This window comes from Cucurbita pepo, chromosome 2, assembly GCF_057944985.1.
Source record: "Cucurbita pepo subsp. pepo isolate OVF chromosome 2, ASM5794498v1, whole genome shotgun sequence".
Taxonomy (NCBI): domain Eukaryota; kingdom Viridiplantae; phylum Streptophyta; class Magnoliopsida; order Cucurbitales; family Cucurbitaceae; genus Cucurbita; species Cucurbita pepo.
In genome coordinates, this window is record NC_141799.1 from 3494877 (window position 1) to 3521256 (window position 26380).

General features: G+C 33.9%; 2 protein-coding genes and 2 long non-coding RNA genes across 19 annotated transcripts; 2 read left to right on the forward strand and 2 right to left on the reverse strand.

Moving 5' to 3' along the window:
* The first annotated feature begins 581 nt into the window (after window positions 1-581).
* Window positions 582-7681, forward strand: LOC147793386 (uncharacterized). 13 transcript variants are annotated; one of them, XR_015415103.1, is made up of 9 exons: window positions 676-719; window positions 833-887; window positions 983-1014; window positions 1288-1385; window positions 1636-1675; window positions 2305-2540; window positions 5310-5454; window positions 6075-6187; window positions 6461-7678. It is a non-coding gene; the product is annotated as an uncharacterized LOC147793386 (long non-coding RNA). The 13 variants fall into 13 exon arrangements; XR_015415115.1 differs by having other exon boundaries at window positions 678-719; window positions 833-860; window positions 6461-7676; XR_015415071.1 differs by having other exon boundaries at window positions 679-719; window positions 983-1019; window positions 6461-7673.
* Window positions 7483-8394, reverse strand: LOC147793387 (uncharacterized). The gene is made up of 2 exons (XR_015415132.1): window positions 7823-8394; window positions 7483-7760 (listed from the first exon to the last, which is right to left on the reverse strand). It is a non-coding gene; the product is annotated as an uncharacterized LOC147793387 (long non-coding RNA).
* A 2605-nt stretch (window positions 8395-10999) lies between these two features.
* LOC111788375 (SH3 domain-containing protein) lies at window positions 11000-16494 on the forward strand. 3 transcript variants are annotated; one of them, XM_023668694.2, is made up of 11 exons: window positions 11001-11423; window positions 11561-11674; window positions 11941-12010; window positions 12154-12302; window positions 12511-12612; window positions 12689-12889; window positions 13021-13083; window positions 13266-13421; window positions 13913-13987; window positions 14074-14157; window positions 14489-16494. In XM_023668694.2, the coding sequence occupies exons 1-11, from the start codon at window positions 11364-11366 to the stop codon at window positions 14501-14503; spliced, it is 1089 nt and encodes a 362-aa protein (XP_023524462.2). In that variant the 5' UTR covers window positions 11001-11363; the 3' UTR covers window positions 14504-16494. The 3 variants fall into 3 exon arrangements, with proteins under 3 accessions (XP_086977399.1, XP_023524462.2, XP_023524461.2); XM_087121273.1 differs by lacking the exon at window positions 14489-16494 and having other exon boundaries at window positions 11000-11423; window positions 11950-12010; window positions 14074-14466; XM_023668693.2 differs by lacking the exon at window positions 14489-16494 and having other exon boundaries at window positions 11002-11423; window positions 14074-14466.
* LOC111788373 (LRR receptor-like serine/threonine-protein kinase FEI 2) lies at window positions 16333-25110 on the reverse strand. 2 transcript variants are annotated; one of them, XM_023668690.2, is made up of 14 exons: window positions 24936-25110; window positions 23751-23966; window positions 23187-23322; window positions 22195-22266; window positions 22031-22102; window positions 21254-21325; window positions 20698-20769; window positions 20494-20565; window positions 19843-19937; window positions 19421-19588; window positions 18966-19298; window positions 18045-18302; window positions 17772-17905; window positions 16333-17053 (listed from the first exon to the last, which is right to left on the reverse strand). In XM_023668690.2, the coding sequence occupies exons 2-14, from the start codon at window positions 23845-23847 to the stop codon at window positions 16841-16843; spliced, it is 1794 nt and encodes a 597-aa protein (XP_023524458.1). In that variant the 5' UTR covers window positions 23848-23966; window positions 24936-25110; the 3' UTR covers window positions 16333-16840. The 2 variants fall into 2 exon arrangements, with proteins under 2 accessions (XP_023524458.1, XP_086977398.1); XM_087121272.1 differs by lacking the exon at window positions 24936-25110 and having other exon boundaries at window positions 23751-23991.
* Between the last annotated feature and the right edge of the window lie 1270 nt (window positions 25111-26380).

The following is a 26380-nucleotide window of genomic DNA, read 5'->3' on the forward strand; positions in this document are numbered from 1 at the left end:
TAATTTACTCATTTACTATTCTTTCTTAGAAAATATTTATTTTAAAGTTAACAATTAATAAATAAAAATAAAAATAATGAATAAATAAATAAATAAATAAATAAATATATATATATATATATATATATATATATATATATATATTTTAATATAGGTTAAAAAAAATATTTATGTTAAAGTTAACAATTAATAAAAAAAATATTAAATAAATAAATAAATATATATTTAATATAGGTTAAAAATATATTTATATTAAACAGTGACTCCTACCTATATTAACAATTAATACTATTTTTTATTTATTAAATATATATATATATATATTTAATATAGGTTAAAAAAAATATTTATGTTAAAGTTAACAATTAATTAAAAAAAATAAATAAATAAATATATATTTATATATTTAATATAGGTTAGAAATATATTTATATTAAACTACCTATAGTAACAATTAATACTAATTTTTTTTTATTAAATATATATATATATATATATATTTAATATAGGTTAAAATATACTTTTGTGTTTTACTACTCCTTTAAGTTTTTACTGTGCCGTAAAACACAAAAGTGAAAACCGCTATCTGTTACTGTTTCAGCTTCCACCGCGCCATCGAATCGGTCGATTTTGCATTTACATATTTAAAGATTTTCCGCGGCTGAAAGCTATTATGGCTCGCAGTTGCAGCTTTCTTCTCTCTCCCGCTGTCTAAGCTGGTAATGTGATCTCTTTTTCTGAAGCTACAATTTATTTTTTGGATTATGTTATTGAAATGAATTGATTCTAATATTGTTCTTGAATCCTTCTTCGACTATGTCCGCTTCCGGAGGCATCGCGGATTGACGCACCGATTTAAGGTTTTTTTTTTTTGGAAGCTTAACATGGTAGATTTTGTTTTTGCGTTTGATGAGTGTTGAATCGATGTGATGACGAAAATAATAGCGTTCTTCTTGTTTGTACTCGTAATCATTGGTTGAAGGACGTCGAGGAAGGGAAAGTGAAATGATCAGAGTAAGGTTATTGCTTCTGGAGTTGTTCATATATCTGTTTCGATTGAATTGTGCAACTCAAGTAGCATTTTATTTTTATGGAGTCGACTCAATCGAGGACGGTGTCGCTAATTTTCAATACCGTGAGATTTATGGATCAAATTAACAAGAATGTGGAACAATCCATGATTTGAAAACGTTGTGATTAATGTTTAAGATGCTTTTTTTGGGGTATCGTTTTGAATTGTTATTTGCTCTGGCTCATTTTTCTTCTTTTTACGTTCTATACTGCCAGAAATATCATACGTAACATGAGTACTGTACAATCACCAAAGCATCCGAAGTTTATTTCCGAGGAAGGGGCTGGCGTTTACTCTAGAAGTAAACCTGATGGTATGTTTTCCCCCCTCGTTTTGATGGAAGGGAAATCTATGTTCGTGTTTTCTTGCTCTGGATTTGTCCATTTGGCTATATTAGACTTGTTCATTTTTATCATTCGACCAAACTTGAACAATTTGAAATGATTTTTAAAACAAATAAAGAACTTTTAGACGTTCTTATTACTGAAAATTGAGAAACAATATAGGTGTTTTATATGACTTCACTCATCATCTAAGCACGGCTTTCTATATTGCTACTGCAGGTATCAGATTTCGTTTTGTTTCTTACAATATTTTAGCCAGGTAGGCAACACATTTCCGATTCATTTCATTCTTCATTCTTCATTCTTAAGTTTAGTTTTATGCTTCTTTCCGTTCAATAATGTTGTTTGCTGCAAAACATCTTGTTCAGGTCAGGAATATATAAGCAAAAGTGGATTGCCGTAGCAAAAATGTAATAGAATATTAGCGTTAGGACATTTGTAAACACATTGAATATAATTCATCCTTATTGATGATTTGGGAATCTACTATTATAACTTGTTTGTATACTATTAAAATTATTGAATATAATTCATCCTTCTTGATGATTTTGGATTCTACATTTGATAAAAACTGTAAACCTTAGATAAGGTTGATAGCTGTTCCGTAAGATGTCAATGCAGTGAAATTGGATTCAGGTGTGGTTTAAGTTTTTCTGTTCAATAGGATCCAGATATCTGATTTAACACATCTATATATGATGGTAATGGCTATAAAATTAGCTATAAATTTAAACCAATAAGTCTTGTGAAAATATTACCGGGTCAGTTATGTTGCACTACACAGGATATTATGTTGGAATTATGCCTGCTTTCAAACTCAAGAAGCCTTTTCATCATGTTGTAATTGTAGCAAACACCCATCTTTACTGGTAAAATTTTATTTTCTAGGTTTAAGGCTATACAGTCGCTTAAAGGGCCTGTTGTATTGAAGAACATCTTATCCCTCCAATTTGTAAAGAATTGATATTTATTACACGGATCCAGAATGGGCTGATGACAAGCTTGCCAAGGCCAAATAGCTTTTATCACGCCTAGCTCGATTCAAGACATCAGTGTCTGAAAGGTTTGAATGCACACCCTCAGTACCTTTGGCTGGTGACTTCAATTCAAACCCTGGGGACAAGGTTCGTCATCTATCTTGATTTATCATTTGCATAGGTTTTTCTCGTCCTGAAAAATGGTCTCTGACTATTTAATTGTAATTAGATTTGAATGAGTTTTTTCTTGGTTAGTGACATTGATACAGTCTCATGAGCATAAGATAACAAGATGACATGAGAAATACTATTTTACATAATCTCATATGGCAGAAACATATGTAGAGAAATATTAGGTAGAGCTTGGCTAGATAATCTTGAACACCTTTACCTTATAGTTTTTTCCCGAAAACACGACCCTTTTTTTCTTGTTAGAATTATCTCTTATGTAGTTAACAACTTAACATGATATCGTACTTCAAATGATCTTCCTTACAAAAAATTAAACTACATAGTTTAAAAATGAAGAATAAAGGCAAACAGTTTGGTATGATTACTGTTGAAGGCAAATAGTTTGGAAGGATTAGCCGTAAATCAGTATCCAAGCTGAGAATAGGTAGAAGGATATTTGTGTAATTTCTTATGGAGTAGTTGACCTCTTTAGATTTAATTATCTAATGTCTAAGAATTATTATTTAGATTGACTGGTACCTAAGAGATTTATTTTAGGTTTAACATTAGGGTGTTTTAATTTAGATTTACTGTTATCCTCCCTAAAAATAAACAAGAAAGACAGCAAGTTACAACATGGTATCATAACATAGCTACCGTCAAAATCCTCCATCAACAAGACCCTCAGACTCAGCCACTCAAATCAACTGAATGAAGTTGCTAAAAATCCTTTACCTATTCAAGCACATTGCAAAATGAAAAAAAAAAAAAAAAAAAAAAATGCAGATTGCCTCTTTTATTTCCAGCAAGCTGCAAATAATCACTAGTCCATTCTTTCATCTTCCGACTCTACAAGTCCGATTAGCTTGCTAGAACTCCCAGAATCAGAATGGCCGGAGATTATTGGTGGGTTGCCCAATTATAGCTTCCCAAGTGATCATCTTCCAATTGCTGCTGAATTTGAATTCACAATGGAATAAGTTACTGACTCGGTAATTTAAATCTTGTCCTTCATGTCTTTCATACCATTGACTGCTGCTTTCATTTAAAAGTGAAATTATAATTTGGTCTCTGTTTGGTTTGTCTTGTTTGAATTCAGTCCCAATCAATATTGACAGTAACATTAAATACTTGGTACTATTTCTGTACTCTTCTGATAAGCAGTACTATTGTAGCACTTAAATCTCACCACAACTTCGTAGAACCATCTAGGAGTGTTGCATAATTAATGGTCCAAATTCAACCTTCAAATTTAAACCAAAAGAACAAATTTTAGACCGTGAAAATAGTCGGAAAGAATTGGGTCGTAAATTCAAAAAGAAAAAAAAAGAAATGCTTACCTACAGGTTTTGAAAAACAATGTAGAAGGTGAGAAAGTGTAAGATCCCACATCGGTTGGAAAGGGGAACGAAGTATTGCTTCTAAGGGTGTGGAAACCTCTCCCTAGAAGATGTGTTTTAAAAACCGTGAGGCTGACGGCGATACGTAACGGGCCAAAGTGGACAATATTTGCTAGCGGTGAGCTTGGGCTGTTACAGAAAGGAAATGTTATAGTTGTCAAGTTTGTCCGTTCCCCTACCTTCTTTTTGTAATAACGAAGAAGCATGTCCTCTTAGAAGGTATAAGATCGAGTTTAGACCCTATTGTGAGATCATTGTTAGGAGCCACGCACTTCCACAATGGTATGATCTTGCCCACTTTGAGCATAAGCTCTTGTGGCTTTGCTTTTGGTTTTCCCAAAGGGCCTCTACCAATGAAGATGTATTCCTTACTTACAAACTCATGATCATTAGTCAACGTGGGACTCACTCCCAACAATCCTCATTTTTCATTGCTAAAACATTGTAGTTATTACCGTGTTTATTTTAAATTCGCCGTCTAAATATAAATTAAAACGTCCAAAATGTCTTAGTAGAAACATGTTTAGCTAACCACCTTTTAATAGTTTCTCTTATTTCTTTTACTTGAGCTGTTACTTCTCTTCTAGGCTTCCAAAATCACTAGCTTTACAAATAACAATTTCTAGTGCACAATAACTATAGCAACTTTTACTAGCCACCAGATCACAATTCTTCAATACAATGTTGAAAACAAAAAGAAAAGGTTCTTTTGTTTTCAAAAAAGTTCCAAAGTGGACCCACACATATTCTTCTAAGCCTAGACACACATAACTTGGTACAAACACACATGACCTTAGCTCCATCACTCATTCTTCTGCCTTAATATCATTTACATACAATTAGCCATAGTAGTATAAGGAAAAACAGGCATTGAGAAATAAGGATCAACCATAGCCACTTCAACTCTCTTCATCCTCTCATCTTCATAAGCATCACAGCAACACTCATTGTAAAAGGCCTTGGCCTTCCTTAAAATATAGCTGATTGTTGAGGTAAAGTACCACATGTTCCATTGAAGAACTTGTCTAGCAGCTCCAAACTGAGTCGTCTTTCTTCTTCGTCCCTGCTTCTTCTCCCTTCTTCTTCCCTTGCCATCTCCAGGCTGCTCACTCTCATGATGCCCATGTTGGGAAGTGCTGAAATGACCAGTTCTTTCTCTCTCTAAAATCTCTCTCCTATGGCACTTTTTTTCTTTCTTCTGAAGGCTTTTTAAGCCTAGAACTTGGATGGAAACAGACATTAATGGAAGAAAGCCAGAGAAAACTTAGGGGAGGGATCCTTTTTCCCTTTTCTTTTCTTTATGAATTCTACTGAGTTGGTGAAGCTTTTCTGAATGCTTTTATAGCAGAACTTTGGGGATTGAAGGAACGTTCTTTCACATTTTGATGGGCCTCTATAGTACTTGAACATGTGAAAATTGGACCACATTTAGCTGTCTCCTTGTGCTGTCTTTCTCAACCATCAAGCTTGGTGAAAACTATGGGCTCTAGGTAAGTTCTCTATCACAACTTATACGCGATTGGTCTTTTATATATACACAGATCCTGATTGTTCGGACTAATTTGTACACAACTTGACTTTGCTCACAAGAGAATCACTTAACACGATTATATTTCGTTGTCAAGATAACTCGTATAAGAATCTTTTGCTTGACGTATGCTATACAACGTATATATATTTTTGATGATCGTATGAAAATAGATTGTTCTAGAACATGGTAACTGTCAATTCTATTTCTGGTTTCACTTCTTGGGGCATCATAAAGTTTTTTTCACTGATAGTTCTTAACAATCTGAGCTTTTTTTTTTTTTTTTTTTTTTTTTTTTTTTTTTTTTGTATAATCTTTTTGGGTTATAAATTATAATGGACAAATATTAGATGAGTATTGTTATAATCACTGACAGCATTTAATTCAAATAAAAGGTTAGTGGATTAGCTACTCAAGTTTAATGTTAGATGCTGTTGATAATCATTTAATTTTTAGATTTTTTTTTTTTGTTTTAAAATTGCTATCGTTTTCTTCTCTGACAGTTTTATCTTTCGCAACATTTGGAAAACCACTTTTTCGTTTGATAACTCTTTTGATTTTGATATATATATATATGTATAGTGTTTGAGATATTTGATCAACAAGAATCATTCAAGCTAGACATGATCGATCTTGTTTGTGGAGTGATTCGAATCTCAAACAATATTCTTGCCTTGAGATATTCGATCAACAAGGTAATCCGAATCTTACTCCACTTGTAGTGATTCCTTATCTATATATATATATATATAAAAAAAGATTATTAAATGGAGTTTTAATCAGAAAATGGAAGCGAAATGAAATGAAATGAATGAAAGTGGAATTTGATGGCAGGTAATAGTTGAAAGAGGATAGACTCTTCACCCCCTCAAATGGGTCCGAACATTACCTGATCTTAGTGCTCTCATGGTCGGTTTTGTTCATTTCCTCCAAGTCAGATTTCTGACTCCCCTTGCTTCATTTTGCAGGTAAAATCTCTCCTTTTCTCACTCGGCTGTGTGATGTGTGTAGGTATGTTTTTTTTTTTTCCTTTTTTATTCATATTTGTTAGTGTATGTTTGATAAATATTTACTATTCCGTAAAAAGAAAAAACGAGTCTTTGTCTAAATAAATGCCTCGAGAAAGGACAATTGGAATTGATCTGTTGCCTCTCTTTCCTCCCTCAAGAGGTTTTTATTTCCGACCTTTGTTTGGTCGGTTTTGTCAGATGAATCCGACTCTCCACAATGGTATGATATTGTCCACTTTTTTTAGCATAAACTCTCATGGCTTTGCTTTGGACTTTCTTCAAAAGGCCTCACCCCAATGGAGAGAGTATTCCTCGATTATAAACCCATAATCATTTCCTAAATTAGCCCTCCCCTTAATCGACTCATTTTTCTTTTGGAGTTTTAGTCATTTTTTACTATGCCTTCAAGGAGCATTTTTCTTTTTGGAGTCTGTTCGACATTTAAGGATCCTATAGACATGGCTAATTAGGACATGGCTCTAATACCATGTTAGATGAACACACTGACTCTCCATAATTGTATGATATTGTCTACTTTGAGCATAAGCTCTCATAGCTTTGCTTTGGGCTTTCCCAAAAGGTCTCACGCCAATAGAGAGAGTATTCTTTGATTTATAAAACCATGAACATTCCCTAAATTAGCCGACGTGGGACTTTCATCATCCAACAATGACTATTAGATAATTCATGATAATACAATCAAAATATTATTATTTTTTAAATAGTTATACATGTTTAGAGATGTTTAGAGTGTTATTGAGGTTAAATTGTTCTTTATAGCTTATCAAGTTTTAAATGTGTTAATATAAAGTTTCTATTTAATTATTCAGAAAATAAAAAATAAAAATAAATAAATTTTATGTGCAGTCAATCTTAATTTAGACTTCAAAACTAAAGGGCTAATTTAAAGGTGGATAAAATACGTATTAGTGGAATTGTTTGAATTATGTAATAAATTGACAATTTTGCCCCTGTTCATGTTTTTATTTTTTCTTTTGTGGTTATTTTATTTAACGAGTGTGGGCACCTCCTATTGAAGAGGCCGGTTCACATCGTACTATATTACACTTTCCAAGATTCCATTTCAAGCATATTGCATTTCCCATTGGGAACTTCTATGTATCGATTATATATATATATATACATATCGACTCGTGTCCGTGATTTGGATTAAGATTTGAAATTTAGAATTGACACTCGATGACCCTTATATTTTCTTATATCTCTCGTGTTACGTTCTCACTTCTAAAAGTATTCTCTCAAATCAACACGAATCCTTCCAGCATGCTTCTGGTAAGAGTGAAACCTATCTCCATAAACTATCTTTATGAACCAATACGAGTTCTTTGACATGTTTTGCTCTCACTCACATGCATCTTAGAAAAATTGTCAAGAGATCACCCAACCTGGAATTATCTCCATAAACCAACACAAATTATACCAGAATGTTTCTTCTAAGAGTGAAAATTATCTCCATAAACCAACACGAGTCCTTCTAGCATGCTTTGTTTACACTCACATACATCCAACATGACATGGTTAACCGTGAAGTTTCTATGATTGAGTCAACCACCGAACATGAAGGTGTACCTTATTGGTATAAATAGGAACCTTTAATTCTTTTAAACATTTCTTAGCTATTCAATCCTCAAGATTCCTCTCATTCGAATGTGGTCTCGGTTCATTTTATATACCCTTCTTTGACTCGGGTGTATATATATGCACACACATTCACATACATTATATAATTTCAATAAGTTTGATTATAACAATAAAAAATGTAATTTGATATGATTATTATTTTTATTTTCTTTTGTAGATATGACATTTTCCAAACGTGCCCTTACTCATACGCTTGAGTAATTGAAACTTGAAGGGATCTTTGTTTTCTATTATTGACAAATGATAACGACTTATATCTACTATTTAGTTATAAATATATTTAACTTGAAGGGGTTTTTTAAATAAAGAATTTTCTCATTTTTAACCATTTTAAAATATAAATAAAATATATTTCTAAACAAAAATAGTTAATTTAATATCAAATTAGTTATTCCTATTCAAAATAACTTCAAAGAATTGTCAAAAATTATATTTTTGCATTTTTAAATTTAAAGGTATTAATAAAAAAAAATTAAAATTGAAGGGTATTTTTGAAATTTAGTACTAACATCTCTATTAAAATTAGCGTGATATTTTAGATTTTTATTAGTTTGATTTAGCACCTCGATATTGACTCTCCGCCCGTTAGGGCTTTATTATGTTTAATAAAATACTTAGTGTTTCAAAAATACCTTTCTTTTTAAAAGTTCAAAAAATATTTTATCTGTTTAAAAAATATTAATGCAATTTTAAAGGCAGTAAAAACCTTATCCTTTATAAAAAAAAAAATGATCAATATACATCTCATAGATTATCTCCCATATTGATATTACTTTTGAAAATTCATTAGTATTTTTGAAACAATCAAAATTCAAGGGTATTTACCTGGTTTAAAATTAAATGGTATTTTTTTATTTATTTTGAAAATTTAAGATATTTTTTAAACAAAATATTAATGGCATTCGTCCAAAATTAACGGGTATGTTTTGAATTCTTTTAAGGGTATTTTTTTATTTATTATTATTATTTTTTTTTTTTGAAAATTTTGAAGAATTATTGAATTTTTTTAATGTTAAGTATTTTTGAGATAAATATAAAATTGGAGTATTTTTATTAATTTTAATAAGAATTTGCACTAATTAAATGGAATAATTGTAGTGGGGTCCATGCAATTTTGTGACAAAAAAAACAACCCCAAACTACGACCCATTCATTACTATTATTATTATTTATCTTTACTTTTGTACTTATTTTTATTATTATATATATATTCTTTTAAATTGTCTTTTGTACTTATATACTTTGTCTCAAATATTATATTTGATTCTTTTAATTATTTAAAATACATTTATTTCAACTAAAATTATAAACAAATTTTATTTAAGAAAAAAAACTTGCTACCCTGTAAGTTGTTTTGTAAAAGCTTAAGCCCACCGCTAGCAAATATTGTCCTATTTGAGCTTTCTCTTTCGGATTTCCCTCAACAGTTTAAAACGCGTATGTTAGGGGAAGATTTTCAGGTGTTTTGTTCTCCTCCTCGACCAATGTAGGACATCACTATCTACCCCCTTCCGGACCCAACGTTCTCGCTGACACTTGTTCCTTTCTCCAATCAATGTGGGACTGCCACCAAATCCACCCCTCTTCGGGGTCCAGCGTCCTTACTGGCATACTGCCTCGTGTCTATCCCCCTTCAAGGAGCAACAATAAGGCTAACACATCTTTTAGTGTCTAACTCTGATACCACTGCTAGCAGATCGTTTGGAAGTATTGTTGTATTATTTTTTTTTAATTTCATCAAATTTGACTGAAAAATTAAATAAATGTTGCAATTTTACCTTGGTTTAATTTAATTTATGATAATTCATTTACTAATTTAAATACAAAATTGCATTAATTTACCTATTTCAGTAAAATTTAGTTTTAGATCAATGCACAAATTAAAAATTCAACAATAAAAATTCACTAATTTCAAGTGAAATTTTATGGATCTTATATTATATTTACATTTTAAATTTCATTGAACGTATAAGGAAAAAAAAATTGAAAAACTAATTAAATATTAAAAAAAATATATAAAAATAAAAATAAGTGAAAATATTTTTAAAAAATCACTATATTAATATTTAAAATAAAAATAAAAAAACGAAAAACATTTGAATGACTTGCCTGCCGACAGCGGAAATCATTGAATACTTTGAAATAAACTCAACGGGTCCCTCTGACAACTCACATATTTTCTTTCAGTAATTTTTTTATATTTAAAATATAATATAATTTGTAATCCAAAATAATAATAATAATAATAATAATAAATAATTAAAATTAAATTTTTTTAAAAATATAGCTACTGGGTTTAGTTGATTTCGCCCGATTTTTGTAATAGAATAGTAATATAAGTTTCAAACGAGATGATCAACAGACAGAATCAGCATAAAAATTGTTTCTTAAGCTCGGTACGAGGCTCAGTCATGTGCTCGATTAAATATGCAGTCATGGAACTACAAAATTCCTCACGGGACTCCGATTTCAGTCCATCGTACTTACTAGCTCAAATAAAACATATTATATGAGCGGAGGTGAATGGCAAGCATAAGAGACGTACCCAAAAGGCAACTACAGTTGCACGGTTGATTTTATTTATTTATTTATTTATTTTTATATTTTACATGAGCTTTTACATTCCATTGAAAATATAAATATTTTACGTTGAATTGGAATATTTAAAATATTTAAAATTAAATTAATAATTTTTTAATAAAAGGATTAGAGAAATTTAGTACATTTATTAAAAAGAATAAACCAATCAGGAGGAAGACAGGTAAGGGATGTCCACATGGAAGTCACGTGCGATTGCAAAAGCGCTTTTTCGCCGTCGAAAGCAATTGCCGTAAAAGTCGGTCGCATTTTCCAGTGTTTCTTCGTTTTCACCTCCCACTTCCAACTTTCCTCCCTGTTTTCGTCTTCATCTTCTGTTCTCAATCATTCGACGTCAAATTAACAGAAAAAATCGGTTCAACGAGAGGATGATCTTGATTTGATCATCTTCCTTTTTCTTTTTTTTGTTGCTAATCGTCTTGAAGATCTCGTATAGTTTCCAGTTCACTCTGTTCTGCTGCGTTCTTCGTGTTTTTGTTGGGATCAGAACATTGTTTTGTCTTATGATCAAGTTTATTTGATGAGACTGCCTTATGATTTTCCGTGAGAATTGAGTATGAGTTGATCGAGTGGAATCGCGTTTGTTTTAGGAGTTTGAAGTATGGAGGCTATTCGGAAGCAAGCCAGTAGATTCAGGGAACAGGTTGCGAAGCAGCAACAGGTCACTTTCGCTTTCATTTTAGTCTTTCTTTGGAAATATTTCTGAATTCTCAACTGTTTTTGTGATTTTAGCTCTCCTACTTAGTGGAGTTCAACTGGTGTTTTTGTCTTCGTCGCTTTATGTTCGTTGTTTTGCAGGCCTTGATGATAAAATTAGGGCATTTCGGTACGGAATCGATCCTGGCTGATGAAGCTGAAACTCAGTGCAGTCAGCAGCTTCAGAATCTTTACAATTCCACCAGGGCAACTAAGGTATAGTCTCGGTGATTTTTTTTTCTTTTCCATATGATATTTATTTACGAATTCAAGATAATGTGATTCAAGGATTGAATTTTATATGCACCGTGAATTAGAAGTTATATATCTATAATTATGTTCAAGCTTGCGGGGTTTAGTTTGCTTCGTTCTGATGTGCTTGGTTTCTTCGTGATTTCTCTCAACCCAAATAATCTTATCAGAAAAGGCATTAATGTTATTCTAACCAATTATTGACAATTTGAAATGATTGCATTCGGTAGCATTTTCAGAAGAGTATTGTTCGAGGCGTTGAAGGCTTTATTTCTGTGAGCTCAAAGCAAATGGCGATCGGTGAGGATTTTGTTTTCGTTTTTAGTTTGTCCATCTTTCTCTTTTCCCCCTTGAAGTTTTCCTTTCTACCATGCATTTAGCTTCTTCTCGTACGAGGATGTATTCACTATATGTATGTACTCAAAACATTTTTAAATATCCAGTGAGAAGATTAGCTGATGATTGTAGCAAATATGGAGCCAATGACCAAAATAGCTGTCCTGCACTTGCAACAGCTGTACATAATTTCAGTACATCCCATAATTCAATTGAAGAAGAGAGGGAAGCTTTACTTGGAATCCTGGGCGATCAGGTAATTCTCTCCTGTTTGGTTATGCTGAATTCTGGTCGATCAGGGTGATTAGTAGTGATTCGTGCTGAATTTTTGTGACGAACTCGAATATATTTGACGACTTACAATGAAGAAATATTAAATTGTACACAATTCTTAGGCATCTAGTGTTATCCTTTTTCTATTTTCTTTGTTATGTTTCTAATTGTGATGCAGGTATAAACTTCAGGTATGTGAACCTCTACGGGCACAAATAACAGGGGCACCTCTGGAGGATGCCCGTCATTTAACTCACCGCTACGATAAACTGCGACAAGAAGTGGAAATCCAGGTAATACTTGATCTCAAGTTCAAAGATAAATGTATGCTGCTAAGGAGTTTTAGTGAATTGAATATATTCTCTCTAGGCAGCCGAAGTTTTGAGACGCCGAGCTAAGTCAAGGGACTCTTCTGTTTCAGCCGAGAGTGCCATGAGGCTTCAAAATGCAGAAGCAAGATTAACTGAACTTAAATCTACAATGATGGCACTAGGTAAAGAAGCAACCACTGCTATGCAATCGGTTGAGGCCCAACAGCAACAAGTAACTTATGAAAGACTTCGTACCATGGTATTGCTACATTTTATACTCTTATCCAAACTATCATGCTATTCCAAACCTTATTATTTCGATTATTTGTCTGCACAGGGATTCAGTGAGAAATCTACTTAAAAGCATGTTGTGGTAAATTCATTTTGTAGGTGGACGCTGAGAGATCTTACCACCAGCATGCCCTTACTAATTTAGAAAGGCTGAATGATGAGGTTGGTTACTTTCCTCAGTGGCTGACTCGCAATTCGTATTGAAAAAGAACTGCCTCTAATCTTCTTACATTTGCTTGCATTCCGACAGAATCCATTTTACGTTTACCATTTTCGTATTTCCTGTTTATGTAAGAAATATTATGACGGCATAGTTTCTTTGATTGTTTATTATTGGAGGCCAGTTAATTCTGCTGACGCAGTCAGATGGGTCTTTGTCACAACCACCAATTAGAAATGGAGAAGAACATGATCAAACATCTGAATTCAAAGATACGAAGTCGAATGAGTCTGATTCTCAGAGGCTTCTTAATGAAAACAAGGACTACATTATTGCAAAAGTAAGCTCTCTCATCTTTTTGGGGGTCTTGTTCATGCATAATCCACCATTGCCACATCCTAAATAAAAAGAGGAACTAAAATTCAGATCCATGAGTAACAAATAACATGTGAGAATATTGGGATTATTCCAGTGTCTTGTATAAACTCTCTGCAAGGAGTATCCTCCTACTTCCTAGATTATGTTAAACCCGTGTGAAACAATGTGTTCGGAAGGGGATATAGGACACAAAGTTGAACATTTGGTTTTTCTGACAGTTCGACACGAATGCAAATGCTTGAGGGGGGAGGAAAGGATAAATTTATGACATATATAAGGTCGTTTATCTTTGAGATCTTAGAATCATTTGTGTTTGTACAATATTTTGTAATCTTCATAGCCATATCATTTTCTCATCGTTGCTGGTGCTTTGAATCTTGTGGCTGAGTACTTACTAAGCATTCTGTAGTCATATTGCTTTTAGTTTTTATTACAGCCAATGTCATCTTGCAGGTTATTCACCCATTTGAGGCTCAGGCAGAAGGGGAGTTAAGCTTATCCATTGATGATTATGTCATGCTTCGTCAGGTACGACTTTAACACATATTTTTCAATCACAAGGAGAAATACTAAAATTTATACTTTCTATGAATGCTTCTCGACGCTGTTATCAGGTGTGGCCTAACGGATGGTCGGAAGGAGAATGCAAGGGAAAAGCTGGATGGTTTCCCTCCGCATACGTCGAGAAGCAAGAAAAGGTATCGGCGAGCGAGTTACTGCAAGTACAGTCGACTTCTCAATCTTTATCTTGTTCTAAATCCCCATGAAGCTCCCTCCTCATTACATTTTATTCATATACCTTGCGGCTGCCAGTGTTCATTTGTGATATCTATATCATGTTCAATACCAACTGTTTTCATTTTTTTCTTAAATGTGCTGAAGATGAAGTAGTTGTTGTTAATATATTGTTATTATTGTTTAGTCTGTATTTGAGATTCTGAATTTACTCTGTATCAATTCTTGAAATTATTATTTGTTTGATTGATAGATTGATAATGATTTTGAAATTGTACTTGGTGTGATCCAAAGGTAAGCCATGGATAATCCATCGAATCAAGGGGACTACTTGAATTGCATGGTTTGCTTTTCTGCACATGCTATAACCTCTCTTCCCAAAAGAACACAGGTCATGCCTAACTGTCCCACTCTTCAATTATTGAATTTGTTTGATATCTTTTCTTTGTTCTTGTGTTCCTCTTTATCATTGATAGTAAGTTTACCATTTGGCAATATTTCTTGTCTTAAAAGAACATTATAAAACAAATCCCATTATGAAACAATTGAAAACAACTTGTGTTTGAATACTTTTATTTTATGCCGTTTAGATCTTGAAAACTTCATAGTTCTGTCATTTAGGTCCTTTTTGGATTTTCTGTCTAGCCCTTGAAGTTTTCCTAGAAACTTTTTTTTTTTTTTTTTGCCATTGCGGGTTAAATCTTCATGTTCGAGTTAGCTTAAACCGTGGTTACCATTTGGTTGAGATTTTCCTTTTTAAGTCCAATATAATGTGTCGGGATGAGAAGATTTGAACTTTTTGGTTGATGTTATCGTGTCTTGACTGGTTACACGTCAACATAAGTATAGTTCAACCTTATATTTCTTGTACTAAAAACTCCGTCCAAGTTAACTTGGTAGTTTGATGTCCACATTGATACATACGTGATGATGCATCATGAAAATTTAATAATGAATATCGAAAATGGATTGTTGTTAGCTACCAACAATAATAAATGGATTTAAGTGTCTTATTCAAAGATGTGAGGGAAAGAAATGTAAGGGCATATATATGGTTTGGCTTTTAAATATTGATCTTCACTTAGCATACTTCTAATTCTTGAAGACATTGAAATATGTTGATCTTCACTTATTATTATTATTATTTGAAATTGGATAAGTAGTTGGTTTAAGCCTTTTCTAAGCACAATAATTAAGATATCAATAATTAAGATATCTCTCCAAATTTGGGATGTAATTTTATCTTTGAAAATAAAACCAAACTTGTCAAATGGACCAATTTCTTTTTTATTTATATATTTAGGTTATTAAAATGAGTTTATGTTACCGAGATTTTGGAAGGAAAATAAAGTATAGCTAATGTAACCGTCCAAGCTCACAGCTAGCAAATATTGTTCGCTTTGATCAGTTACGTATCACTGTTAACTTTACGATTCTAAAATGCGTCTATTAGGGAAAGATTTTCACACCTTATAAGTCCTCTCTCCAGTCGATGTGGGATCTCACAATCCACTCCCTTGGGGGCTAACGTCCTCGCTAGCACACCGCTTGGTGTCTGGCTCTAATACCATCATTAGATTGTACATCGGTTGGAGAGCAACCATAGCCCTTTAAACGAAAGCAAATCAAATATCAATCAAATCTAGAATATTTTTGGATGCATCTTTTATTTTCACTAACATAACAATGTTGTAGGTACTACATATAAATTGAGGGGAAGTAGATCGTGACGGTAAAATATGATCAGCTAGAGATATTCACAAAGCGGGGTAGGGAGACCGTTCTCGCCCCTTATTTCAATTTTCATTATTGCAAAAAATTTCATTTATTTTCATAGAGATCGAAGCGAGATTCCCTACTAGAACTTTTTCCATCTCCGCAAATTCTCCAATTCTCCATGGGAATCCCCACCTCTATCTCAACAAAAATGAATAGAGAATTTTGTAAGGTGGAAATTGAGATAAATGGTGAGAATGAGGACATCCCATTCTTTAGTTCGATAGCACACATTATCAAAGCATCTGCAGTTGTGGTAATGTGTCGATCGTGTTGGAGGGCGTTGCGATAATCTTCCTCCCTTGTCACATGTTGCAGTGGTTGCTCCCCAAGATCAAGCTTATGGGTTGACTAATGGGAAATAAACCAAAAACAATAATGTGGGTATTGTACGGGAATTCTTAGGGAAAATAAAATGTTACAAAACTGACTGAAAACCATTCATGTACACTTAATTTAGAGTCCAAAGCCACAGAAAAATTACAAAGAAAGCAAATTAAAAAGGGGAAAAAAAAAAAAAAAAAGAGCTGACGTGGAACTTAATTTACATACGAGATCCATTGATCCAATGCACTAAGCGACGCAAATTGGGAAGCAGTTGGTTAGAGAAACAGCAAATGGGAGTGTTTTGAATCCTCTTTGAAACGGTTACTGATGAACTCCATTAAAGCTCAACCACAAAAGCAAGCAGAGCAGCAGAGATTGGGTGATAAATGATGAATTTTCAGAAAGAAGTAGAGAAGAGAATCAAATAGAGGAGGCGAACCTTGAATCCTTTTTGGCTCTGATTCAACGGCTTCTTTCAACATTATATGCGCCCTTCTATTGGCTGCCATGCCTTGTCTTCTCTTCTACTTATACAACAGCTTATTAATCTGTATCATAGAAATCACTTGGGCATGGAGTCATAACCTCAGACTCCAATATCTGGACCACCCTGTGCATGGTGGGGCGTTCTTCTGGACTCGACGAAACGCATTGGATGGCAACCGCAACCAATGCGTCGAGGCTTTCTGTTCGCATTCCCTCGCACTGTACGTCGATGATTTCTCGTTGTCGGCTCTCTGTGACTAGAAAGTTTAACTGAAAAGGGAAATGTGTGGGTTAGAAGAGCCTTTTGATATGGACATATCTGAAGGAGTACAAAGTGTATGTGTGGGTTAGAAGAGCCTTTTGATATGGACATATCTGAAGGAGTACAAAGTGTATGTGTCTATTGAGTAATTGCCAACGGTTAGATATTGTTTGAGCGCTCAGAATTTAAGACAAATCGACGAGTGGCAAGGAGAACTGGAAAGATAAACCCAGGGAGGCTGTAAGGAGAGGAAAGGTTGACTTATTTATATTGTGAGATCCCACATCGGTTGAAGAGGGAACGAATCATTCTTTATAAAGGTGTGGAAACCTCTTTCTACGCGTTTTAAAAACCTTGAGAGAAAGCTCAAAAAGTACAATATTGGTTAGCAGTGGGCTTGGGATGTTACAAATGGTATTAGAGCCGGACACCAAGCAGCATGCAAGCAAGGACACTGGTCTCCCAAAGGGGTGGATTGTTAGATCCCGCCTCGGTTGGAGAGGGGAACAAAACATTACTATTAATGGTGTAGAAACCTCTCCTAATAGACACGTTTTAAAATTGTGAGGCTAACAGCGATACGTAACGGGTCAAATCGGACAATATCTACTAGTGGTAGGTTCGTATTTGTTACAAATGGTATCAGGCACCAGAAAAGCATAACACATAATTTATTACAGAATTAAAAAGAAAGAATCTATAAAATTCAGGAGGAAAGAAGCATACCCAACCAACGATGTTTAGCCCCTTTTCAATGAATGATGCATCGGTGGGACGTTTGCCACTCAATACTTCAAGTACCAATACCCCAAAACTGTATACATCAGTCTTTTCAGTAGCTCTACCACTTTGCATGTACTCTGCTCATAAAAACAGAAAGATTAGCATGCATGTACATATTTCAAGTCAGAAAATAGTTTATTTTTCTAGTTCAATATATGTATCAGTAAAGAACAATTGTTTTAAACCTAAAAGAAAATCACATTATCAATGGCTTACCAGGAGCCAGATAACCAAATGTTCCTGCAACAATAGTTGTAATATGTGATTCTTCATCCGCTAAAAGCTTCGCAAGTCCAAAATCAGAAACTCTAGCCTCCAAATTAGCATCAAGTAAAATGTTGCTTGATTTTATGTCTCGGTGAATGATCCGCGGTGAGCAATCATGATGCAAATATGCAAGTCCCTTTGCAGCTCCCATGATAATATTTAAGCGTGCATCCCAGTCTAGTTGCTCAGATACTTCAGTACGGACACCTAATCATTTTCCACATATAGGATACCTTAAATCATAGTTGGAATAATTTTGTACATTCACTTTCAGCCTCTCTTTCCTTTCTCAAAATTTCAAGCATGTTGTATTTACATTCTCGTTGTACGCAGAGTAAAGTAACAAGAATCACACACACAAGTCCTTTTCTGTACCCCTACTGTATCAAGAATTGCACCTATCATTTTCCACATATATAATTTATTAAATCATATTTGGATTATAAAATATCATAGGTACAGTTTTAAGAGAAGGCCTTATTGCCGATTGGTGAATAATTTTCTTCTTCTACAGCCTGCGGTGGCCTACAACTCGGAGTGCTTGGGTTTTGACGATACTATCCTTCTTCAAGTAATCAAAATGGAGGATGTTTAATTATGTTTACCCCGCTATGGGATACCTTTGGGTCTAGAATGTATGTCACAAACAGAAACAAAAATCTAGAACATGGATGAATTCTAACATATTACTAGACTTGCTAGTTGCTTGCAGGACGGAGGAAAATGTGGTAAAAGAATAAGGTCTCGAGAAGTAACAGGCAACTAACAGCTATGAGCAGCTATCCAACTACCTACTTCAGTATCTGTTGGCATGATATGAAGTGCACTAGAAAAGAATGAAGCATAGAAATGATTCATCAGGAATCTTACCGTGTAGTGCCTCATCAAGGCTGCCTCCAGGAAGGAAATCATAAATTAACAGCTTTGATGTAGGAGAATTGCAATATCCTCGCAAATTCACAAGGAACCTGTGCTTCATGCTTCCAAGTATTTCGAGCTCTCTTTCAAAGAAACGATCAAAGCCTTCATTCAGTTTCATGATTCTTTTCAAGGCAAAAACATTGCCATCATCCATTGCAAGCTTGTATACGGTTCCAAAGCCCCCACATCCTATTATGTGTTCTTCATTCAGTGTCTCAAATTTCTTAATAATATCTTTAGATGAGTATGGCAGGTCTCCGTGAAACATTACACCCGAAGCACCTGAAGTAGCAAGACGGTATTAAATGACATTTAGAACCAGGTAATCCTTCAAAGCAAAGCCAACACAAGAAAAGCTCAAATAAATGATTTAACTGGTGGGGAGGAAACTAATGGATAAGTACCTCCACATACGTCCAGCACTAGACCTTTACTGTCATTTTTTCCGAACTTTTTATACAGAAAACAACCCCAGAAACACATTAGGGCAACCAGCAGTAGAGCACCCACAGTTGCCGAAGCACTTATAAGTAGTCGGCCAGAGTACTTCTTCCTTACAAATTGATCTTGCACTACAAAAATTTGAACTCCCATCAAAATATACCTCATGAAAGTCAGGACAGAGTTACTCTGATAAGTAGTCTTGATTTTGAGTTCAATAAGAACTTCACAAATCCTAGAAACATGTTAAATCATACGGACGATAAAGGACTAAATATTCCCTTATGACAAAGGCTCACTACATCAAGTTTCCAAGGGAAAGGAATCTCAATGAAATAAAAAGAAATATTTGCATTATGGCAGACAAAATCAAGTGTAAGTTAACCTGAGAATGGTGAATCATTTGTTCCAGGTGTCTCTTTGTCATCTTTGCACATAACATTTATTTGCTTCCCGCACAAGCCACGGTTTCCAAGAAATCTAAAATTTGGTTAGTGAATCAGTTATAAATGAATTAATGGTGAAGGCTTACTTGCATTAACAAATTAATTCATTACAAAGCCCTTCAGATGTAGTGTTTGTTGGAGCAACGTAAAATTTTTATGGAAAGGGGTAGAGTTCTCTCAACACCCAAATCTGTCTTTTCGGAGGAAGAGATGTATTATCTTCTCAAGTTCTTCGTTTTTTTTATTTAATTTGATGATATTGAAATCTCTACATATATGATCCTTATATAGGTCTTTTGGAACGTTTCCATGGTCATACATATACCAAATATTAAACAATGAATCTGTCTAATACATGTACTATCATTATGTGATACATGAATAATCTAATAATAAATTTAACTCCAAACTATATACAATGAACTTCCTTTTCAAAATATGACCATGTGCACCCATATAATTAGACGAATTAAGTTTATTCATTAATAGTGTTTCCTATATGATTTACCAGGACTGGCAGCTACTTCAAAACCATATTACGCATCTCATTAGTTTAAATAAAATATCATAGATCTTCAGAGAGCACTTACGAGCTTTCCGAGAAGTTGATTAGCACTCCAACATTCGGTATTGATCCAACCAGAAAATTGGCAGACACATTTCTTCAAAATGACCGATCAAATCCAAAATTATAGATATCAGACTTAATATATTTGAAGCAGGAAGTCAGTCGATAAAAAAAAGAAAAATTATACTAAGGACTGGAATAAAGAAAAGGAAAAAAGACTGCTTACAGGGTAGTAAGCTTGCTCAAGTTCCCAAGCGAGATGGGAATATTTCCACCGAGAGAGTTACTTGAAATATCTCTGCGATTTTTTTTTTTTTTTTAAAAAAATATTCCAAAATAAGATTGAAGACGAGATTATTCCAAAAGAAGAACAATTCCTAACAGATGAATAGCAATAAGTTACACATAATAATGCTTTCATGCGTGGAAGGCATAGATGTTAGCGTCTGTGTGCATGAATGTGTATAGCCATCACGTGCAAATCATAAAGACATTGAAATGCCCATAAAATGATATTTTGAATACACTAAAACATTTTGCGAATAGAAGTGGTGACAATGAGATGGGAGACTCCGAGAGGTCAGCTAACGGGTCCTACAAAACTATAGTTGGTGTTGGCGTGATAATATGGTTGTCAGTTCTTGGACAGTGAACTGTTCGACGTATTGCGATTGCATTGTAATTCCAAAACAATTTTATAATGATTGTTAGTTCATCAAACTACAAGAAATAATAAATATCTGACTGTAAAAGATTACAGGAAAAAAGAAATTAGAACTTACAAATTTTTAAGTGCCGAAAGATTTCCCAATTCATTGGGAATGAACCCACTAAAGTAATTACCCTGCAGAAACCTGAGAAAAATAAATGAAAAGTGCAACTCATTTAATTTTTTTAGCAAACATGATAGGGATGTGGAATTGAAATCATATGAGATAGTTTCACAGGAACCTAAGTAAACACAAAAGTCAACTTTTAAACTACAAGAAAGAAGTAAGAAATATACTATTCTAGACCTTGTAAAAGAAACACCTTCAATTGAGCACAAACGTCTAAACCCCTCCTCCCCAAACAAAATTATAACACCAAAACAGAGGAAAAGTTGCTATCATTTTAAAGGATACAGCAGGCCACCAGCACTCACAATAAAAATTTTAGTTCAATACAAAAAGATTACTGGAAGTTTGATCGTTTGTTGTGTACCAATTAAAATAACACAAAATCATTGAATTAAATGATGAGATTTTTCTTTTATCTCAACAATGCAGGAGTGAGGATATTTGAATATCTGACCTCTAGGATTGATATATGCTGGTAGACCTATGCTTATTTTGGTGAAATTGAATATTGGGTAGTGCATACCGTAAATGAACCATCAATTATTTATGAAGTTATAGATTAAATCGTGTGCAACACAGGTTAAGTTGTTAATTATTTGCACTAATTAGGATGCAAATATGTTGGCTGAAACTGTACATAATCTTAACCCTCCCTCCCCCGCCCCCATAAAGATAAATAAATATTAGACATTCTGACTATCAGTCGCTGTAAATACTTACACTCCCTGCAACTGTGAGCAATTCCCTAATTCTGATGGAATTGTCCCATAAAAGTTATTGTCATGAAGTGCTCTGTAAAATGAAAAATTGCTAGCGTTAGATTTACTGACAGGTCTAATAATATCCTAGCCATCAACTGCCTGATAAACAATAGAAATACATACAAAATTTTTAAGTGGTCAAGTTTTCCAAGTTCAGGGGATAAAGATCCGCTAAGTTTGTGATGAGGAAGACTCCTGCAAGATAACCAAAGAAGATTCTTCAGAATAAGTAAATAAAAATCTAAAATCTATAGATGTAATTCATAAAATAGTAAAACAACCAAATGGAACATCATGTTTGGCAACTAGTGATCTGATAAGAACTTGAGATGGCGTAAATGCATCTAAATGAAGTACAAAGTTATGGCATTATGAGTCTACCTCCACCCTTATAACATACACGCTAACAAAGGAAGCACTAAAGAATTTCTAGCACAATGTCGAATGCCAATATTCGAATATAGACAATAAAGCAAAAATGTGTTTGAGATTTACAGGATGATGTCAATAAGAAAAGAAAATAAATAAATTTCCATTTTGTATCGACGCTTAAGTAGAGAGATTTCTTTTTCCGTTGATTTCCTTGAATATTATGTTCGCACAGTCATAATATAGAGGATTAGTAAAATATGCTTTTGATTTGTCAGTTTGCGACTTATGCTTGGAGAAAGTTGCTTAAGGTTTTAGGTTCGCTCACAGGTGGTTCTGCTAGTGTTAATTATTTTATATGGAAATAAAGACGTCAAGCTTAGAAGTTAGAAATAGGACATGGCCAATTTGAAGTGTGCTTTCATGACTTTTATTGGGTGCAAGTGACAAGAAAGGAAGAACATTACTATGGAAGATCGGGTAAGAGAGAACTTCTGTTCAGCAAAAAGTTCATTTCTCTCATAGAAATTTGCATCCTACCTTCTTCTAAACCCATTAACGCTTTCTAAACAAAGCGATTCAGTTTCTTACCGAAAGAAAAATAAATATAAAAAATACTAATTATAAAAAAACTGGTGCATATATAGAAGTACTTATCACCAAAATGAGGAAAATATGATATTTAGTACAGTAAATTTTTAAATTTTTAAATAAAAAGGAAGAGAAACCTCCCAAAATGAACTCACAGATATATCACTCTCTTAGTTTTTGGATCACACGTTACTCCTCTCCATTTACAAGGATGGGATTCTTCTGGCTTCCATTGAAGAAGAACGCCATCAGAATCAAGAATTGCTGCTCTGAAGCTCAAAAGTGCCTCACCTACAATAAACATGAAATACCAAGCACTGAGAGAAAGAATCATAATGTGCAGGTATCTTTCAAAACAAAAATGGAATGTGCACATTTCTTGCTCAATGACAACATCCCTTATAGGTGCACAAGAGCATTACATGGGTCCTATTGCAAAACATTCCCACTGATCTTAATTTTTGTCACAAGCACTAGGAGCTCCTTGTCTGCCCCAGGCGAAAATCCATACCTTATAAATTCTAATAAACGAACATTTAACTTAACCTTTGCTCAAGAAAAGGCATCATGATGGTTAAGATTGGTCATAGGATCATATCCTATCAGTGCTTTTACTCTATATTTCACAGAGTGCAGTATTAATGTGGTTAGAAATGCAAGGTGACAGAAATCGATATGCATAACCTCTATATTTAAAAGCAAAGGAAGGTAAATCATACCATCAGAACTGGTACCACTGCTTCTGCTCATTATCATGAAAAGCGGCACAATGTGAAGAATCAGTAGCCATTGCCATTTTACCGTATAGAAGGCCATGGTGGCACCAGTCGAGCATAGTACGATTACAACAAACCATCTGAGATCTCAAAGACTGGAATGGTTTTCTTGAACATAATGTAATCTGTAACAAAGAGCTGCCGCAAGGAAAACAACACCTGGCATAGAAGAAGCTGCTTACTCTTGGCACGAAGATGCTAATCTCTTAGCAGATGACGGTACAAAAATGCAATAACTCTGTACAAAACTCTCAACGTCACAGATTTTGCTAGCAGTTTTAAATTACTCCAGTTCACACCAACCCACAAACCATGGCATACTATACTATATATCATATGACCCCAAGACCATTCAGACTAGAAAGAGTAATTGGTACATATTATTTTCCTAACACATTTGACAAAATGCTGGCCCATGATCTAATCTGACATTATGTTGCTGAGGTGTCGTAAAAATAAGGCGGCATAATAAACTAAACCGATGGGATTTAGAACGATAAACCTCCAAGTTCAGAAAAATTTTAACACACACAAATAATCCGGTGGGCCAGAAGCTTTTTCATTCTACCATTCTCTGTGGATATGCCACAAGAAGCCACAAGAAGCCACAACATAAAAGTAAAGAGATAACTATATATATTCATAAAAGAGAAGTCCAAGATAAATTCAACAACCGTCACCATTAAAGCAAAAGCTATAGCATATTACTCGATTTTTCAGAGGAATGAACTTCACCCGATCAATATTCCCCAGTTCATGCAATTCATATAGTTATATTCCAAAGAGCCGAGCAGCATAAAAACAGTAGTAATACTATAATTTTCAACAGAAACTACTTGAACTTGAAGCAACAGAAGTAGCAACAATTTCAGCTCAAACTAATTTTAATTTCAAATCGAGCATCTTTTATAGTCAAAGCAAAGTGAAATGATCTCAGGAATCACACTAAAAACACATAAATTACACATTTAATAACTCGTAAAAGAAAAAAGAAAAAAAAAAACAAAAAGAACAGCCAGATAATTGAAAATCAACGAATGATTGCAGATACACAATACGAATCCAAGTAGCACAACAAATTTGAGTAAAATTAGAACTAAAAATGGCAATAAGAACAGACATTCGAACCTGCAAACCGATCCAAGATCCAGGAAACGGAAAATGTGGATGAATCGGTGGATGTGACGTTAAGAAAAACCAAAAATCGCCGTGAGCTTGTGAAAGTTGAAAGATTCCTGTCCGTTTCTGAGTGATGAGAGAGAGAAAGAGAGAATGAGTGAAAGAGTGAGAGTGGAATGTTGAAGAAAAATGCTTGGGATTTGAGAATGGGTCACTGTTTCAGCCAATCAGAAGGAAGTAGACTCACACGTGTGTAACTGTACTCTCACACGTGCAACCGACGCCTTTACCTGCCCCGCCCGTCGTTGAATCGGGCAGGAAAATTTCCCCACCTATAAACCCGCCACATTAATTAATATCGCTTTTTTATTAAATAAATTTCATGATATAAATATAATTCAAAAATAGTCATTCAATAATTACTAATAATGGAATAAAAAATAAAATACAAATGACTAAATTGAAATTTGTAAACAATATATTGAATCGGGAAAAAACGTCATGCACAAAAAAAAAATTATATTTAGTGAAAAATGTCTTACATAATATATTTTTAAAAAATTAAATTAAAAAAACGTGCTACCGAGCATGTATAGCTAAAGCTGAACATGGCTAACATATACTCTCGACAAAAATAAATAAATAAATAAACTCTCTTCTTGGAATAATTTATTATTATATTAAATTAACTATACTTTTATATATATAATTGAAAAAATTCAAGTGATTAAATAAGCTTTCCTTATATGACTCCAAGAACCATCGAATCTATCCTTGAATGGCTCTGTGACGAGAGTATAGCTAATTGGAGAGACATTACTTGGGTTTTATTTGTATTCATGGTTCTTGTTTATAAGGGTGTAAAAACTCCTCAGTACTAGACGCGTTTAAAACCGTAAGGTTGACGACGATATATAACCGACCAAAGTGAACAATATCTGCTAGCGGTGGCAATTGACCCACAATAGAAAGCAAAGGAAGTTAATGAGTTGAATAAGAATAAATTGTTTACCTAAAGCGAACCCACAGTAGGTTTGGGTTGTTACCGTTGGCCCACCATCAAAAGCAGAGGAAGCTAATCGAGTTGACTAAGAATAAGTAAGCCGTTTACCCAAAGCAATACAATACTAACTAGCGATGGGCTCGAGCTATTACAGTTGGCCCACAGTCAAAATCAAAGGGTAACAGTGAACTTGGACTGTTCAAGTTAGCCCACCATAAGAAGCAAAGGAAGCTAACCGAGTTAACTAATTATAAGCTGTTTACCCCGAGAACCAAACAAGATATTTGTCTAACCTCATGGACAAAAATTAACGGTGATAATCGATAGTCCTGTGCCGTTAAAAAAATCTCTCCATATTCTCACTTCTATTACCGGTTTAAACGAAGATTCTTACCTCAAAAATTAAATCAGTTGAGCTATAAATTATTACATCCAAATAAGAACACACAAA